We start from the raw sequence: 16815 nt of genomic DNA, 5'->3' as shown, positions 1-16815 counted from the left end.
CAACTACTGTCACAGAAACCAGGCATAGCATTAGTTAGCAAAACATGGTATTTGGGAAACGTATATTAAGCAATCCTGGGTATAAACTATTTGCACAGTGCAATGGTGCTAGAGAAAAAACAAGCCAAAGTGACTGATTAAAGGAGGATTTCAGTGGTGTGGAGAGCCTGGAGAGTAGGAACAGGCATGGAGGTCTCAGCTTATGCTTTACTCTCCTGCGTTCAGGCATGAGATGGTGCGCAGCACAGGCTGCCACGGTGTCACCGCTCTCGGGGTCTGCTTGGCGCCGGTGCCGCTACCTACGCTGCCCGGGGCACGGATGCAGCCCGAGGACTGACTGATGCAGGCGTGTAACCAGGGACAGCTGAGAGTGCCTCTGTCTCCAGCCAGCCACTCTGCCCCAGCACATGCTCTGACCCCCGAAGGTCAGGAGCCCCTTCCACCGCTGCCCTCAAAGGCTGTATTGTCCTTCAGGGAGGCAGAGTGAATGTCTTGGGGGTGTTAAGAATTTCTTGCATCCGACTTTAAGCACTGTGTGTTTCCCACAGCTTTTGATAATGGGACCTTACTAAAGCACAGTAATTTGCTTTCTTCCACTTGAAGAAGCAGGAATAAATTAACTTTCTAAGGGTCATCTTTCATCTACACCATGTTACAGCAGACTGTATCTGGAGAATGTGATGCAGAATTACAATGGTGAGCATTAAAAAACATCCTAAAGAGGTATGAGGAGCTCACACTGGCACACTGGGGTCTGTCCATTTCTAAATCCTGCCTGAACGCCAGAACAGCATTCACAGAGTTGCAAACTGTTCACAACTGTTCACCCACATATCAGCATGGCTAAAAGGAAAGAAACAAGAGAGCAACTCAGTCACACCGATTCTAAAACCCCGAAGACCTCACCTTCTCTTTACATTTGACAGTGCCAAAGCCCCCAGTCTCCCAGAGCCTCCCCACCAGGACACTTGCAGATTGTCTCTCCAGACAAAACAGCTCCTGCTCCAATACAAGCGACCAGCCATACCTTACACAAATAAATGTTGCAACTCAAAACAGAAATGTAAATTATCTTCCTATTCTGTAAACACCTGCTTTTGAAGTTTACCTAAATTGCTGCCAAATTCTCATTTGCTGATCTCTGGTTTTAAGACTTTGGGACTCATTCAGGCTGGCTTTGCACAGAGTTCTATCAAAAAAAAAAAAAAAGACAACAAAAGCCCCCACCAAAAACCTCTGTGTAGGCTGTGAGTTTTCAGAGTGCTGTATATTTTCACAGCCATTCTAGACACCAAAAAGCATAAAAGGATTATTATTATTATTATGATTACTACTGAATAACTTAGGTGTGAAATTCTTAGTATCATTTCTGATGTTTCCACCTACTCAAGTTTAATGATTTGCTGGATTCATTTTAAAACCTTGCCTGGCTCCGTAAAAAATAATGCTAAATCACTACCAGAGGGCAACGCTTTTTGTCACGAGTTTGAGGCTTGTCTGGATTTAAATCTAGGATATTGAGAAAGGGAAATGGGATGGAACAGATGAGCAAGAGTGAAGCAAGTATTTCATATTTGAAAAACTTGACACTGTTGCATTGCAAAAATAATCACTTTGCATTATTGACTTCAGCAGAGCTGCTTGCTGCATGCAGATAAGCACTTGCCTGAACCCTTGGTTCACATTTTCCTGACGAACTAAAAGGATATACAAGCCACCAAAGATCCTGTCAAATTTAACAGTTAAAAAACTTCTATTTTCTTCTAACGTAATAAAGCATCATCCTTGGCTTCAAACATTTACTGAACTTCTGGCTTATAATCTGAAAGCAGAAAATTAACCCTTTGTACAAGAATTTTTAAAGGTTACCTTCATTTATAGGAGCAGGGCAGTTGTCACCTTAAAATGTAATAATGCATACCTTTATGTTGCTCCACTTCAATGACAGAATCTACTTGCAAAAGAAGAATCAAACATAGGGATCTGCCTGTTCACATTGCGAATAACTGACAAGGCTGTTTCCTTTACAATGTTTCTGTTTGTCTACTTTTTTTTACACGCTTAACATCAAAGTTACAGGGCACAAGTACACCCACCACAGAGGGGTAACCTCAGAACACAACGGAGGACCTCGTGCGCTTTTTGTAACGAAGCAGGATGGTCTACTCAGGATGGACCCTGCAGAAAAGGCTGCAGAATTCCCCAAACCACTTTCTCTGGTTTCTGCTCCAGCTGTGCCAGGCAGGCCCTCTCTCCGCCCCCCGGGTCTCCCGAAGGTTTTGCATCAGCACAGACATCACCCACGAGGTTAGATGCCTTCAGGAGCCAACCGCAAGTCTCAGCTACACAAGTGTTTTCAATTCCCCTCTACTATGTCAGTTCAGAAGATTCAAGTATCATACTTGAACTAAAGAGCAGTACCTGGTTAAATCCATAGTGGAAGAGGAGATAATGAAGGAAAAACGCTCCGCTCCTTGGCACTGTCACTATTTTGAGCTCAAGCATGGGGAAGTCAACACAAGCAAGTCAGAAAATCAACAGACTGTTATAAATAACCCTTTATAATCACCCTTTTCATTCTTGAGTATTTTTGTGTTGCATTCGAGTGAAAAGTTACATTAAACCCCTGCCCACAAATTTATTTACGGCATGCCAAATGAGGAAAAAAAAATCTGCCACTGCAGCAACATTTGAAGTTCAAGAGCAATGAATTGTAATACTAAACACAGCTTTTGAAATAGCCTCTCCTGAGGCTAGAGAGTCTCAAAGCGTTGCATTTGTAGGAGGTCCTAATTTCGTTCGTCACCAAATCTTCCCAAGTGGCAGTTCTCACAACCACTTCACAAAAGCGATGCCACTGAAACCATGTAACAGACATGTATTTAGCTATGCTCGCCCATGTTTGGAAATATAACCACACAGCACTTCTTTTGAAGAGAGCGTAAACATGTAAATTGTAAATTAAGATTTTCTTTTAACAGGCAAAGTATATTTAATACGTTAATTTAAGCAGAGAAGCTGCCAGACAAAAGCAGCTAATGAACTTCCAATCACAGAAACTTCTTTAGAGATCCAAGGAGCATTTCTGATGTAATAGACTGATTAAATTAAATTGCTAAACCATTTTTTATACACAACAATTTAACCCATTCAGATCAATGAAAGGAGCAGCAGCCATTAATACAAGCAGATGTCTGAAGCAAATTTCCCCCCCCCCCCCCAACCTGAAGCAGTAACTCCAATAAAACAAGTGCCAAGCTGTGTACATCACAGTGTGGAAAAGGGCTTGAAATTATACCCAAAAACTCAGCATGCTGAAAGTCAGGCTACCACATGGCTGTCTCCTGAGGCAGCTCTCCACTCTCCTCTCTGCCTCCGCACCAGCTCAAGATGGTTTTCCACTTCCATTCACCTTCTTCCATCATCTTTTACAAACAAGCCCAACTTCTTTCTGTCTTCATTGCAGCCTAGAAAACCAAGCGTCCTTCATCCCACCCAGCCCCACCTCTCCCAGGCTCTGTTGGACTTCTCTTTCTGCCTCCTCAACACATCTCCACAAACATCTCTGATTTCTCCCCATGGATAACCACCTGTTTGGAACCACTACAACATAATTGACTGCACAAAGTTATCACTGGTCCAAGGGGTTAAAAATAAAGTATGTTCTCATGCCAGAGATGGCAGGCACTTTTTAGTGTATAAAAAAACTACTTTCTTCCCAAATAAAACATTCTTTTTTACATTTCCTCTCCCTGCCCTGCTCCTCTCCAATCTTACATTGGAAAAAAAAAAAAAAAAAAAAATCTTACACTGCAAAATCTTGCAAAATTCCTGTAGCAGGTAAAACATCATTTCCACCTGGAATAAGGTGATGAAGAGAACGTCAGCTTTCTTTAACCAGCCACAAAGGCCATCTCAAGTCTCATGTACCTGCAATCCCAGCTCATGCTTCCCACCCAAACACAACAGTAGCTTACTTAGAGGGCTTTAGGTAATTTAAATGGCATGAACTGCTCCAGTTAGCAAACACAAAAACAGGAGGAAGGCTAGAAAACGATTTCTTCTGTGCTCAAATATACTAAAGGGAAGAAAACAGGAACAATTATAGTCTGTTCTCCTCCCAGACCAAGACAGTTGTGAATTGCCAAGTATGCAGGAGCACTGGTCTAAAATCCCATACTTCTGTTACTGACTCCTTGACATTTGTCCACAAGGTTACTTCAGAGCAAGCAGATAATCTTTTATAAATTGTTCCCAGAGGAATTCTGTGATAGCTTCTTAATGAACTACACTGGAGTGATTACGAACACTAAAGCAATCACCCGCCGGAGACCAGTCTACTCAACTGATTAAAGTTGACACAAATTGTATGTTCAGAAATCAACAATTTGGGGAAAACAAGCATGGTTTAATTAGACTTACTAATGTACTCCACTGTTTCACTGAATCACTCTTTTAAAGAGTGCTAGTAATAACAGCTACTGTATTTAAAACAAAGATTTAGCTTTGCCAGAAGCCATTAAAGAGAGAAAAAGACTATTTTTGCAATCTTTTATGAAGCAAAGGTCCATACGAGACATTGATTTGTGTATTTTCACCAGTTTGGGCACGTAGGGTGGGGGGCGGGAGGGGGAGGAATCACTTCTTACAAAACTGATAAAGCTGATTTATAAAATCAAAATACAACACAATGTAACCCTGCAGAAAAACTTCCTGAAGCTTATTTTAAGAAAAACAGAATAATGTCAGATCTACATGTACATTTAATATCTTCATCTGTGACACGGACAGTGGGATTGAGGGCACCCTCAGCAAGTTTGCAGACAACACCAAGCTGAGTGGTAAGATGCCATCCAGAGGGACCTGGACAAGCTTGAGGAATGGGCCCATCTGAACTTCCTGAGGTTCAACAAGGCCAAGTGTGGGGTCCTGCACCTGGGTCAGGGCAACCCCCAGTATCAGCACAGGCTAGGGGATGAAGGGATGGAGAGCAGCCCTGCCAAGGACTTGGGGTTCCTGGGGGATGAAAAGCTGGACAAGAGCCAGCAATGTGCGCTCACAGCCCAGAAGGCCAAACGTACCTGGGCTGCCCCCAAAGCCACACGGCCAGCAGGGCAAGGGAGGGGATTCTGCCCCTCTGCCCCGCTCTGGGGAGAACCCCCTGCAGGGCTGCGTCCAGCTCTGGAGCCCTCGGCACAGGAGAGACATGGACCTGTTGGAGAGGGGCCAGAGGAGGCCCCAGCAACTCTCCGAGGGCTGGAACAGCTCTGCTGGGAGGACAGGCTGGGAGAACTGGGGGGGTTCAGCCTGGAGCAGAGAAGGCTCCAGGGAGACCTTACTGTAGCCTGCCAGTACGTAAACAGGACTTAGAAGAAAGACGGGGACAGACTTTTTAGCAGGGCCTGTAGCGATAGGGCAAGGGGTAACAGTTTTAAACTAAAAGAGAGTAGATTTAGACTAGATCTAAGGAAGAAATTTTTCACGAGGAGTGTGGTGAAACCCTGGCCCAGGTTGCCCAGAGAGGTGGTAGATGCCCCATCCCTGGGAACATCCCAGGTCAGGTTGGATGGGGCTTTGAGCAACCTGCTCTAGTTGAAGATGTCCCTGCTCACTGCAGGGGGGTTGGACTAGATGACTTTAAAGGTCCCTTCCAACCCAAACCATTCTACGAGTCTATGATACATAGAAGATTGTATTCAGTGGCTTGTAATGTCTCTTTACCAAATAGTGGGTCTGAAGTTTTTTTGTCTGCTGCTTATTCAATTTTTAGAGGTGGAAAAGAAAGGGAAAGAAATGAAAGCAGTAACAATAGACATTTTAAGCACTTCAGAGAGTAAAGATATTCAAGAAGTATAAATCTTTTGCACTGCACTTTTCTTTAGATTACTTCCTTTACAGAGGAAAGTCATCTAAAGTCCCCAGTGCCGATCGGAGCCGCAAAGTATGGCCCAGCCCTCGTGAGAACCGACCCGGGACAGGCACTTGCACAGCGAGCAGGGCACCGATGAGCAGGTTGCTGTTCAGTTCAGAGCAGCAGTGTCATCTTGAAGCAGAACTTCCACCTGTCCTCACTGTCTGTGGGGTCAGAGCAGTTGCGGTGTGTGCACAAAATAAACTTCTGGATAAAGTCAGGCCAGACGTCTTGCTGAAGATACACACCACATGGGCTCCACCACCAAGCAGGGACTTAAAGATCAGGACCAACAAACTGGACACCACCCTCCAAACCACACCAAAAAGGTGGCTCTGAACTACTAGGAGCTACTACAACACCCTGAAGTATACTTACATTATGGAAAGAGACAAATGGTGCATGCCCTTTCATGTTTGCTGACAACCAACAGCCCTCAAAGGGTTGTGACTCTCTTGTCCTTCCTCATCTACCCCTTTACTGGTTCAGAACCTCTCTTTTATACCTGCCTCTACCTTCTGCTGCCACTCCCTAAATTAATGCTACTTCTGTATTTATCCCCTCGTGTTCCACTGCTTCCCTAGAGCTGTCTTTTGCAGTGCTGATATTCCCTTCAGTATCGCAGAAAATAGAAGGAGGTGTACAGCTTAGGCCCTGAGGAAGGGACACTGTAAACATGCGTTGCAAGAGGGTCCAAAGCTTCTTGAGCAGCAGGATCCAGCATATCAGTATCAGGCAGTGGTTGATCTCGTAACTGTCAGGAAGGATCAGGAGAACCAGAAGACACCATCACAGCAGATGTGAAAGAGGAAGCCCCTGCTCCCAAGCCTCAGGACCAGTGCAGGTTGGGGAGGGTTTGACATGAACCACCTCATCACAGATGATCTGAAACAGATCATTAGTTGGGAGCATGTGATAAAGCCTCTTGCTCATTAGTTACCCACACCCCAGGACTATTACACAGGAGAATTTGGAGAAAAGGATACCTTAAGCATACTCCTCCTATCCTGCAGGAAATCCCTTCAAGGACACATCCAGGGACACCCTGTCAACCATCCCAGCTAGCATCAGCAACCCCCTTGCACTTCCCCTACTTCTAATTGCATAAAGTACCACTTTTCTGTATGCATCTTTAGGGTGGCCGGGGAGTAAGGCTTTCAGCAGAATTAAGTTAGAAAGATTATATACACGTGTGTGTGTGTGTGTGTGTATTAGAGAGAGGGAACGATCTTACTCTCTTCAGCAGCAGCACTTTGTGCAGCAGCACTGTGGGTTCCGCTCTTGCTACGCTGGCACAAACAGAGTACAGTTTTGAAGGAGTCCATGTTATTTGCGACAAAGCGGTTTGCGGCACATCAGTGCCCATACCTTCAGGGCCATGCAATGGCCAACAGGCTTGCTTTTCTCTCCTTCACAGATTCCTTTGACCAAGACTCACAGTGCTCATCTCACATCCTTTCAGCAAATAAAGAACAACTCTTCAAGGAATAAAAGATAAGACTAAACACTTGCACTGACCTGTTTTTGTTAAGCTACCGGTACAGCTCCCTGCTGCTGTGATAGCCCTTCCCTAAAGCTATCTGTTTGCAAGCATATGTTTTATTTTGTTACTCACTTTGTGGAGGAAAGAGTAAAGCTGTTGGCAGCACAAGACATTGTGCTATGCGGTCCTAGGAGCCTCCCCGAGACTAACACCACACAGAGCTGGACCTCAAAGTGCTCCCTGCATGTGAGGGAAGAAGGCACCTCTGCAAAAGAAGAGGATGATCTGTGTGTGAACCCAGAGGGAGTACTGAGAAGTGAGGAGGCACACTTCTCCTCTGACCAGTGTTACAGTCAGAAGGTCACCCATAAAATCTACAGCCAGCCAAGCACAGCTGAGGAGGTGAGGACTCCTAGAAAGTTATTCTGCATGTCTTGCTCCTCAGACAAAGGAAAGGCCACATGCCTGAGTGTCAGCTCATTCAGGGTGTCCTCTGGAACAGCTGCTGCAGGCACAGAATTAAGCTCACCCCCTTCCTTCCCTCCCACTGTGCCAAACACTGCTCCGGGTGGGGAGCAGGCTTGGGTGAGAGGCACCACCTTGCCTCTTGGAAACAGCACAAGGAGGAATATGGTGGTGTAAAAAGTCTTAAGCAGGCAACAGTGCAGGAGGCACAGCGACGTTACCTGAAATAACATCCACCTGACTCAATTCCTGTGTGCTACCAGAGAAGACAGGTAAAGGCACACCACCAGAAAAAATATAGGCTTTCTTCTGCTTAATTCAGTATTTGAGACCCAGATGCAGTGAACAGTTGTAACCACACATGGGGCAATTTGTTGCTCCCCAGTGCTCAGAGGCTCAATACTGGTGTATATCAGAAGGCAGCAGACACCTTCACAGCGTCCATCTCCCCCTTGAGATAGCACATACAATTTCTCAGGGGCTCAGTTTTGTAACCTTGGTGATCATGACCAAGAAGATCCCAGGAGATGAGTGTAAAATTCATACAAGATCCATAATCTCCTTGCTAAGCTATGCTTGACTTCCCAGTAATTTCTCCTCCTGCACAGTAAGAACTGGCATTCGTGCTCTTTGCCACTGCCACGAAGCCTTTAGCTTTCTTCTTTTGATGACCCTCTCCTCACTGTACCAGTACGAGGGACAAGCATATTCCATCCAGGAAGGCAGCTTTCACACGCACATGCTTTGACATTTCTACATGCAGTACAAAGGCCCATTCCAAAATAGGTTTTGAATAAATCAATAGCAGAACAATGTTACCATAATGCTGGCTGAGGAAAAAAAAATAGTATCAGCAGCAAGAACTAATGAGAAAAACACAGAACATACGGGTTTACTTTTCTCCCCTTCATCCTGAAAACAGGTGACAGTTATTGTCTGTTTAAAATACTCCTTTATGCTAATTACATGTAATTTTGACAGCAGACCATCTGTTTTCATTAAGACAATGAATGAAAGTTTTGTGCTTCTACTGAAGCTTTTTTAAAACCACCTAGGTTTATACTTAAACGTTGAAGTAAAGGAAACTGGAAAAATTAAGTCAAGACCCTCTGATTTATTTCCCCAGAAGATTACAGTTTTACACTTGCATGATTTCAAATAAAGTAATTTTACTGTCTGAAGACGACAGCATAACCAAGGCAACAAATAAAGGCATATTTTCCCATTTAGCATTAAAAACTAATTAAATAAGCAACCCTCTTATGGATAAACTCCAAATAGCAATAGTTTGTTGTAAACAAGTCTTGATTCCTTTTAGATTAGATTATCTAATAACACAGACAAATATTTCTTAACCTAGTATTTCAAGTTATAGAGAGCAATTCCTGAAAAAATATTGTTTTCCTATAGGTGGGTATAAAAATCTGTCTGCATATCTATAGTTTAAGACTATCTTCTTGTTTTCCATTCCCACTCCTGTCTCTCCTGACAGCAGTAACACAAAAATGACAAAAACCCATCTCTTTAAAATAACTCAGTGAAGAACTGAAATGCATATACACCTCTACCAGTAAACATGAAGATCCTACACCAAGTAGTTCTCTAATCATCTGAAACCCACTATAGCTCCATCAGAACAGGGTTACACCAAAAAAAAAAAAGGACCAAATATTCCATGTGAACATTCATCACTCATTTTAAAATACTGGTTTTAACATTACTATGCTCAGTCCTCCAGAGTGAGAGTTGCAGAAGTGTGCTTTGATTATTTTTATGGTTCATAAATCAGTCACTGACCAATTTCCAGTTGTAGTTTGTTAGAGATAATTGCAGAAGGAACAGCTTGACTTTTAGAAGCAATTAGGCAATCACAATACACAGATCCACTTCCTTTATTTTTTAAAATCAATCACCCGAGATAATTTTATAGCAAAGTGAAAACAAGCATTTGAGAAAAAGCTGATGAATGCTAGGGAGGCCTATCTTAACTAGGCAGATGATACTCATGGTGAATAAGGTACAAGGACTAACAGGAGCTACTGAAGCAAGATATCAGAGCAAAGATAGCATTATTTCATACTAGGTATTTAAAAGCTGTTACTGTCAAGTGAAATAAAAATCTGAGAAGAGAATTGAACTAAAACCACCTATTTGCTTTCTGCCTGGAAAACTTCAGTTTTGACCATCAGACCTAAAAGCAGGAGAAAAGCACGTTCGGACAGTCTGAGCAGAGGTCCAAAATAACTTCAGCGGTCCTTTGCTTTATGAATACTCTGTTTTAGAGAGGAAAGAGGTATGCAATAAAATGATGCAGAACATAACAGAATGGAGACAGAAAGTTAAATAAGTTCCTGTTGCTAACTCATAGCTAGCTATAAAGAAGTGAAAGATTACACAAAGATCAGTTAGAAAGCATTGCATCAGTTTTTACACAATCCATAAGAAAACTGCTATCAGAAGTTATCTAAGAATTTCAGATTCAGGAGTGTTTCTATGGATAAAGAAAACATTTACGATCACATCAACAGTGATTAAGAAAAGCATATATAGATTGTTTTAAAACATTAACTGACCCATTATCTGTTTCAGGGTTAAAGCCCAACTTTCTTAACCTGACTCTAAAAGGGAGGAATTCAGAAACAGCACATTCTTTAGTGCTCTCACTAGTACACAGGCTGCTGTTAACAGTGGTCCATGGAAACGTGTTCAGTGGCAGAAAGAAGCGGAAAAAAGATAATGCTCAACACTTAATAACTTAAAGAGAATTCAATCATGGATGAGATGACACTGCGTGCAACAAAATGCTAGAAAAGAAAACTGAGTTAGCCTTTTTCCCCCTAATGAATTCTCTACACTGTTAAAACACGTTTTATCAGATAACTTTTAAAAAGTATTGAGGAGATTTTATTTTTTATTTCAGAAAGTTAAACAGCATTATTTAAATGCCTCTTCAAGTTTCGACCCATTTGATGCTAGAGTGTTAAGAAGGTCTAAGTAGTTTGTTTTGAAGGCTTTTTCATGTGAGCTCTGCTGCCACCACAAGGCTACAGAAGATGAGACAATCTAAAACTTCTAAAAAGCCTTCTAAAAGGTTAAGCACATAACATGAATGCATGCAGTAGCATACAGCAGGGCTGGTTTGTGCATGTGGCTTTTGAGGTTTTATGTTATCTATTTGAACAGTTTTACTAATGCACTCAGAATGGCTGCATCAGTAACGCCTGCCAATTTTTGTCACAATGCATCCCCATTCTCAAATTAAAAATTTTAGCAGTGTTTTAGAGTGCTTTATTGGACAAATTTGGGTAATATTCCTCCAGAAAAGCAAGCTGCCTTCATATTATTCATGAGTGGAATATGAAATACTGACTTTCAAGTCCATCACTGGCCAAGACTGGATACTAGCCGTAGCGCTACCATGCAAATTCACACAATACTCCGCTTGTGGAGTTGAGCAGGTTCTCAGTCCCAAGTGTTGGAAACAAAGGATTAAGGAAGGCTGGATTAGTGGGTACAGGTGGAATGTTAAGAGATAAAAAGTAACCTGGGTCACATCTCACAGCTCTTGTTTGCTCCCAGTCACTCACTGTATCACATAATTCTGTGGTCTGTAGTTAACACGTACCTACTACCATTATTAATGCACACTGACAAATAACTTGACTGCGCAGCCATATTGTCAATAAACCAGCACAATTCCATACTTTCCATCTCAGAAGATGCGCAGCCTGGAATCTAAGCACTTGGGACACTAATCAAGCTTCAAAATACCTAGGAAGGCGTGCACGAAGCTTCACAGGTGACAGTCAGCCAAAGATCTGAAAAAGCACCTGATGGCACGGCCATCAGGAACCCTGGCTCTGACCAAGACCCACCTTCCCCATGTTTTAGTCCTTTCAAAGAGCACGCCTGGAATGGATGAAGAATATCTTCAACAGAGACTCGCTGCAGATGCTAGTTACCATCCAATTACAATCTGCATCCCAAGCAAAAACGCTGTTTGGGGAATGGTACTTGCGGCTTACCAACATCCCCAATGGCTATTTATACTCAATCTTTTTTCAAGCTCCTTTTGTACTAGAGGCACAGTGTAATAACTGCATTTCTACAGAGGCACAACTTTGAAGTTAGGACCAACAAGTGGTACTTATTTTTTGTGATGACACTTCAAATCACATGAAGTGACAGCATGACAAATGAGAGAACACTTACTGGAACTGCACATTCATCTAAAATGGAGACTCTGAAGACAAAAAGTACAGAATGAAAACTTTGTAATTGGGGCGGGGGGGGTAAAGCTATAAAGTGTGAGCGTACAACTGTGCTGCTTCAATGCCCATGGGGAAAAAAAACCAAAATCCAAGGGGATGCTGGATTTTATTTTATTTTTTTTAAGTAAGCTACTACCTCATTTTCTCTTGCTGAATCTTTCATTTCAACACTCAGAAAGTTCCTGCCTTTTTTTGTTTGGCCTTGTGGAGGTTTTTTTTAATTCTAACTCATTGAAGGTAGAAACACCCTAAAATGCTTCATAATATTCAGTAATTTGAGTCTCCTGGTAGTTGAGATTCTGGGATGTTTAATCTATGAAATTAATCACACGCAATTAGCAAACTGATGCAAGAATAAAATGAAAAAGATTAATATGCATCTTCCATCATCACAGAGGACAAGAAGTTAAGTACACATAATGTCAACCATTATTCCCACCCAGAGTCTTAACATGCAGCAGCATCTTAAATCTCTATAAGAAAACTACCACAAACAAAGCTAGGAGAGCAGATAAAAATATATGTACATTCTTGTCCAGTTGCAGTACTGGTGTACTAATTTTCTAATGGCTGAAGCTTAGAACTTGTAGTCCAAAAAACTTTCTCTGGTAATGAAATACAGGGACAGGAAGAGAACCAGTTAACTTAATTACCCAGTAAGTTTCTTGATTTAACGTAATATGAAAACAGAAACACAAGGGCAAAAACAAATTATACTAGCTGATGGAAAAAAAAAAATAGGGAAAGCATGTTTAAGAAAACCCACAAAACACACACACTGATTCTGCTTCACTTGCCAGAAAGTCAGATGTTCATGAGGAGATTTTACAGATGAAGAAAGTCACAGGTCTCATTCATAGCTCCAAAAAGGAAATCAAGTCTCAGATAAAACTCATTTTCAACTTGATTTTTGAAAAGCAACAAACACCTGACATGCGTACCCTTTATCTACCTAACATTCTAACTAGCTAACATTGTTTACGAACCAATTTTGGCAGAGTACCTGGTAAAAGCAAACGGGAGATTATTGCACTCCTCTGCAAGACTCTTCTGGCAGCAAGGTCACGTAAGAGTAAATGGACAACCGACTGCTTCCCATAGCAAGACAAGAGCAGTCACTGCGCTGAAGCGCATGTCCTTTGTGACAGTCTCCCTAGAGTCATAGTTCCTGTATGAAATACTCCTGAATTTGTTAACGCTACCCAGCTGTGGTGGGACCATCCTCTGAAGTCGTTCTGCAATCCCAGGGGCAATTTTACAGGGGCCAGATTTCACTTACATTTTTAGTGACTCGGGTAAAATGATGTTTGAGGCAAAGTTAAAGGGCAGAGGCACTTAGTTCTCTACCGGAGCGACTAAAACAGCCAGGAGTGCCCTATCGTATGCCATACCCAAGTGCAGATGCGCTGCTCCCCACTTTGAACACTGGGGATGAAACAGAATTCAAGACAGTGCAGTAACTACACCTTGATCCTATTCCACATTGTGTTCCTCCCAGATGCAACTTGCCTTTCACTTTTCTAAGTTCCTCTACTCAGAGGAACCTGGGGAGGGGGAAGACACACTATTATCAGGAGTGTCAATAAAATAGAAATTCCAAGGGTTATGGATTACTGCTAGTCCTGCTCACATCATGCTCCTGTATTTGTTGCCTGGGTTAAAAAGCAGCAGACCACCTTTACAGAGAGCATGGTTTCTCAGGGTCACCTGCAGTCATACCATTCTAAAACACCTTTTATCAGTGAAAGCAGTATTTGTGCAGCTATGCTAAAACAAGCAAACATTTCTATCATCAGTCAGCACTGTACTCGTCGTTTTAGTATTGCCACCAACACTTGCTGAAAGACAAAAACGCAATTGTTTCTAGAGCAAACTGCATTATCTGTCTCTTTCCAAGTCCATAAAAGTATTTTAAAAGATATATCAAGTTTGATGTATGTATCTAAAAGGAAATAGTACCTTTAATGTTCTAGTTGGAGCCCAGCCAGTGCCATCAATTGAATGTTCTCTCAATAAACTGGAAAAAAGACACACATATTATACAGTGCAACTTATAGTTAAACAACCTTAGTCAGAAATCTACTCAGAAAACATTAAGAACTTCGGAAATAATTGCAACATAAGAATTACCTCTTGCACTACATCTACATACTGGGATTTTAAAGCACAAGAATTGGTATGTCTTCCTAGAATTACACTCTATATAGTGTCATTATAGATTTCCCAATCCGAGCTCAACCTTTGTCAAAAAACCTGTATTATTTTCATCAAGCAAAATAGTGCGACAGAAATCCTTGTGACACAGTCTCAACATTGAACCTTTATTTTCCCCTGAGCAGACACACACATGCTCCAATTTAGAATGTGTTCATCTCTGGTGAAGAGGCAGACTTGTAGAATGACCCATCTCACCAAATCTGGCACAACTCAATCCAAAAAAGGGTATTTTCAGTGGGATATCTACTTAGCAAGAAAGAGGATTATCATCCTCTCTTCTGTGAGAGGACTTTAGCTTCTTAGAGGTAAGGACAGGAAAGTGAATAGTTTTGGTCTCTGCTCAGGAAGGTTCTGCAACAGCCGTAACATGAGCAGATGCATCTCAAGCCTCTGGGGACATGGCACAGGACAGTCTAGCGGCAGGTCTTACGGTCCTTTTCCAGCAGGTGAGCTATATTGCACGCAGAACATTTTAAGGCTTTACAGGCAAACTCAACATCATACATGCCCAACTGGAAATAATGATGAAGACTACCCTGGGCAAGAGAGATTGATTACAGGAAGAAAAAAGTTCCTTATAAAAGTATAACATGTACTCTTGAATTTTCATATAAACATATATTAATACTAATATAAATAATTCAGATACAGACTTTCCTATAGACACACATACTGTATAAGAATTTTACATGACCTGTAGGTTGAAATCATTGAGGCCTATTCAGTTGGTTAGGCATTCCTAGACCTTTCAGGTCAAAACATCAGCAGTTGTGAGAAGTAAAAATACTGGAGACCAGAGCATAACTGAGAAATGAGCTGAAGTCTGCTCACATTTGTGAAAGCAAAGGTAATAATCTGAATGAGAAAGAGTGTGGAAAACCCCTTGAAGCATCATTTCACAATCCCGTCTTCCTCTGTTTAGAAGCAATCCAAAACTGAAAAATCATATGGCAAAGTAGCATAGCACAAAAATTCATCACCACCAGTAGCTTCTACTAATGAAATGATAGGGTTAAAGTGAAATAGTCTTGAACTATTAGGTTTTACCAACTTTCAGGCTGATATGTAAAGTCATTTTTAAATTACAGTACATGACTGGACCATATAGGCTATCCATACAGTTCTTTATTGAATGTGATGAGTTTTTAATCCACTACGACTAGCATTACTCCTTGTTCTCTGTAGAGAGGCTAGGAACAGGATGATTGTACTGGACAAGACTGTTCCATCTTAGCCATGCTGCTAATCTCATTTCTATGCCTTTAAAAAGATAAAATATGCCATTACCACTAGCGCAGCTCAAAACTAATTTCAAGAACATTAAAAATAGCACCTTGCCACTGCGATTATTGTTCATATTACAAAAGTAAAAGCAAGAATGCTGCTGAACAGACAAGAGCCAGGACTTTCAGGTTTTATGCAAATAACTGGCTTTCTAGCTTGCTTTGTCTGCTCCTCATAGAATTTTGCTACAGTACTGCCCTTTACTTCTTCATATAGCTCACTGTGAACCTAAGAGTGAGGAATAAGTTAACACACACACAAAAAAAGCCTAAAAATACCCAATGCTAGAGCTCAGAGTGCCCAAACATATCAGCTAAGCCTCGTTAATACCTTTCCAGCTTTCCAAAGCCTCAGAGCTCTCTCTCAGCATATCTCTAGCTGTGGACATCAGCCAGGACTGATGAAGAGAGAAGACACTCATACCCCTCAAAGCTCTGGCAGAAAAGCAATGAAGATAAGTGTACCTTTGCCTCATATTTCTCATTTGCTGATATAATTTGTTTTTAGAGCATCCTCCTCTTTCTTTCTACAGATTGGGAATGATCATTAGGGCTCTTATCAAAACCTTTTCCCAGCACAGGGTGCCTAGAGAAACCACATCTCATGCTCTCCACGGGGATGACCTAGAAATAACTGCCAGACAGCTGGGAGGTCTGAATGGTGATCTGCTCTCAGAGCACCACACACACAAACAGCAAAATGAACACCCAAATGAGTAGAAATACACAAAATACATCATGAACTAGTTTACTGGATGAACAAGCATCTGCATATAGCTTCTGTTCAAAGACCTGTCATCCACGGGTCCTGCTGCCATAGAAGAGCTGGGTTACCAGGAAGTTCTCAAATGGCACAAGCAGAAGAGTTTTGCTTGCCCACTCAATGCTTCAAGAGGTTGCCTTTGCCAAGCTGCCAGATACACCAAAGCCACCTGTTCTATCAGGGTTTCAAGACACCTGATGGGCAGGAAAACCTGTTTACCTGAAGGGACTATTCTAAAATTGCCAGGACTTTGCTGTCTCATACAGGAGAGCCAGAAAGCTCATCTAGTATTATTTAGATTGAATAAACATTCAGAAGCTTCCCTTGTGATGTTTGAGAATTAATTTGCAAAAGAGAGAGGTAAGCCAACTGTACAATGTATGCAGCATTTCGGATTACTAAAGCTGGCAAGGGAGCGCATG

The 16815-nt window shown here is 41.9% G+C and overlaps 1 protein-coding gene across 3 annotated transcripts in view; it reads right to left on the bottom strand.

The window, feature by feature from the left end:
- UBE2F (ubiquitin conjugating enzyme E2 F (putative)) overlaps positions 1–16815 on the bottom strand; it is a gene marked incomplete at both ends in the record, with an annotated part of 86309 nt that overhangs the window by 35391 nt on the left and 34103 nt on the right. For all 3 annotated transcript variants that reach the window (XM_082001492.1, XM_082001493.1, XM_082001494.1), the window contains one exon: positions 14090–14147. In XM_082001492.1, the coding sequence (XP_081857618.1) occupies positions 14090–14147 (58 nt within the window). The remainder of the gene's footprint in view (positions 1–14089; positions 14148–16815) is intronic.

This window comes from Phaethon aethereus (genome assembly GCF_964289735.1).
Source record: "Phaethon aethereus genome assembly, chromosome: 6".
NCBI lineage: Eukaryota > Metazoa > Chordata > Aves > Phaethontiformes > Phaethontidae > Phaethon > Phaethon aethereus.
The sequence above is the reverse complement of the archived record's forward strand: the minus strand, read 5'-3'. Positions and strand labels throughout refer to the sequence as shown.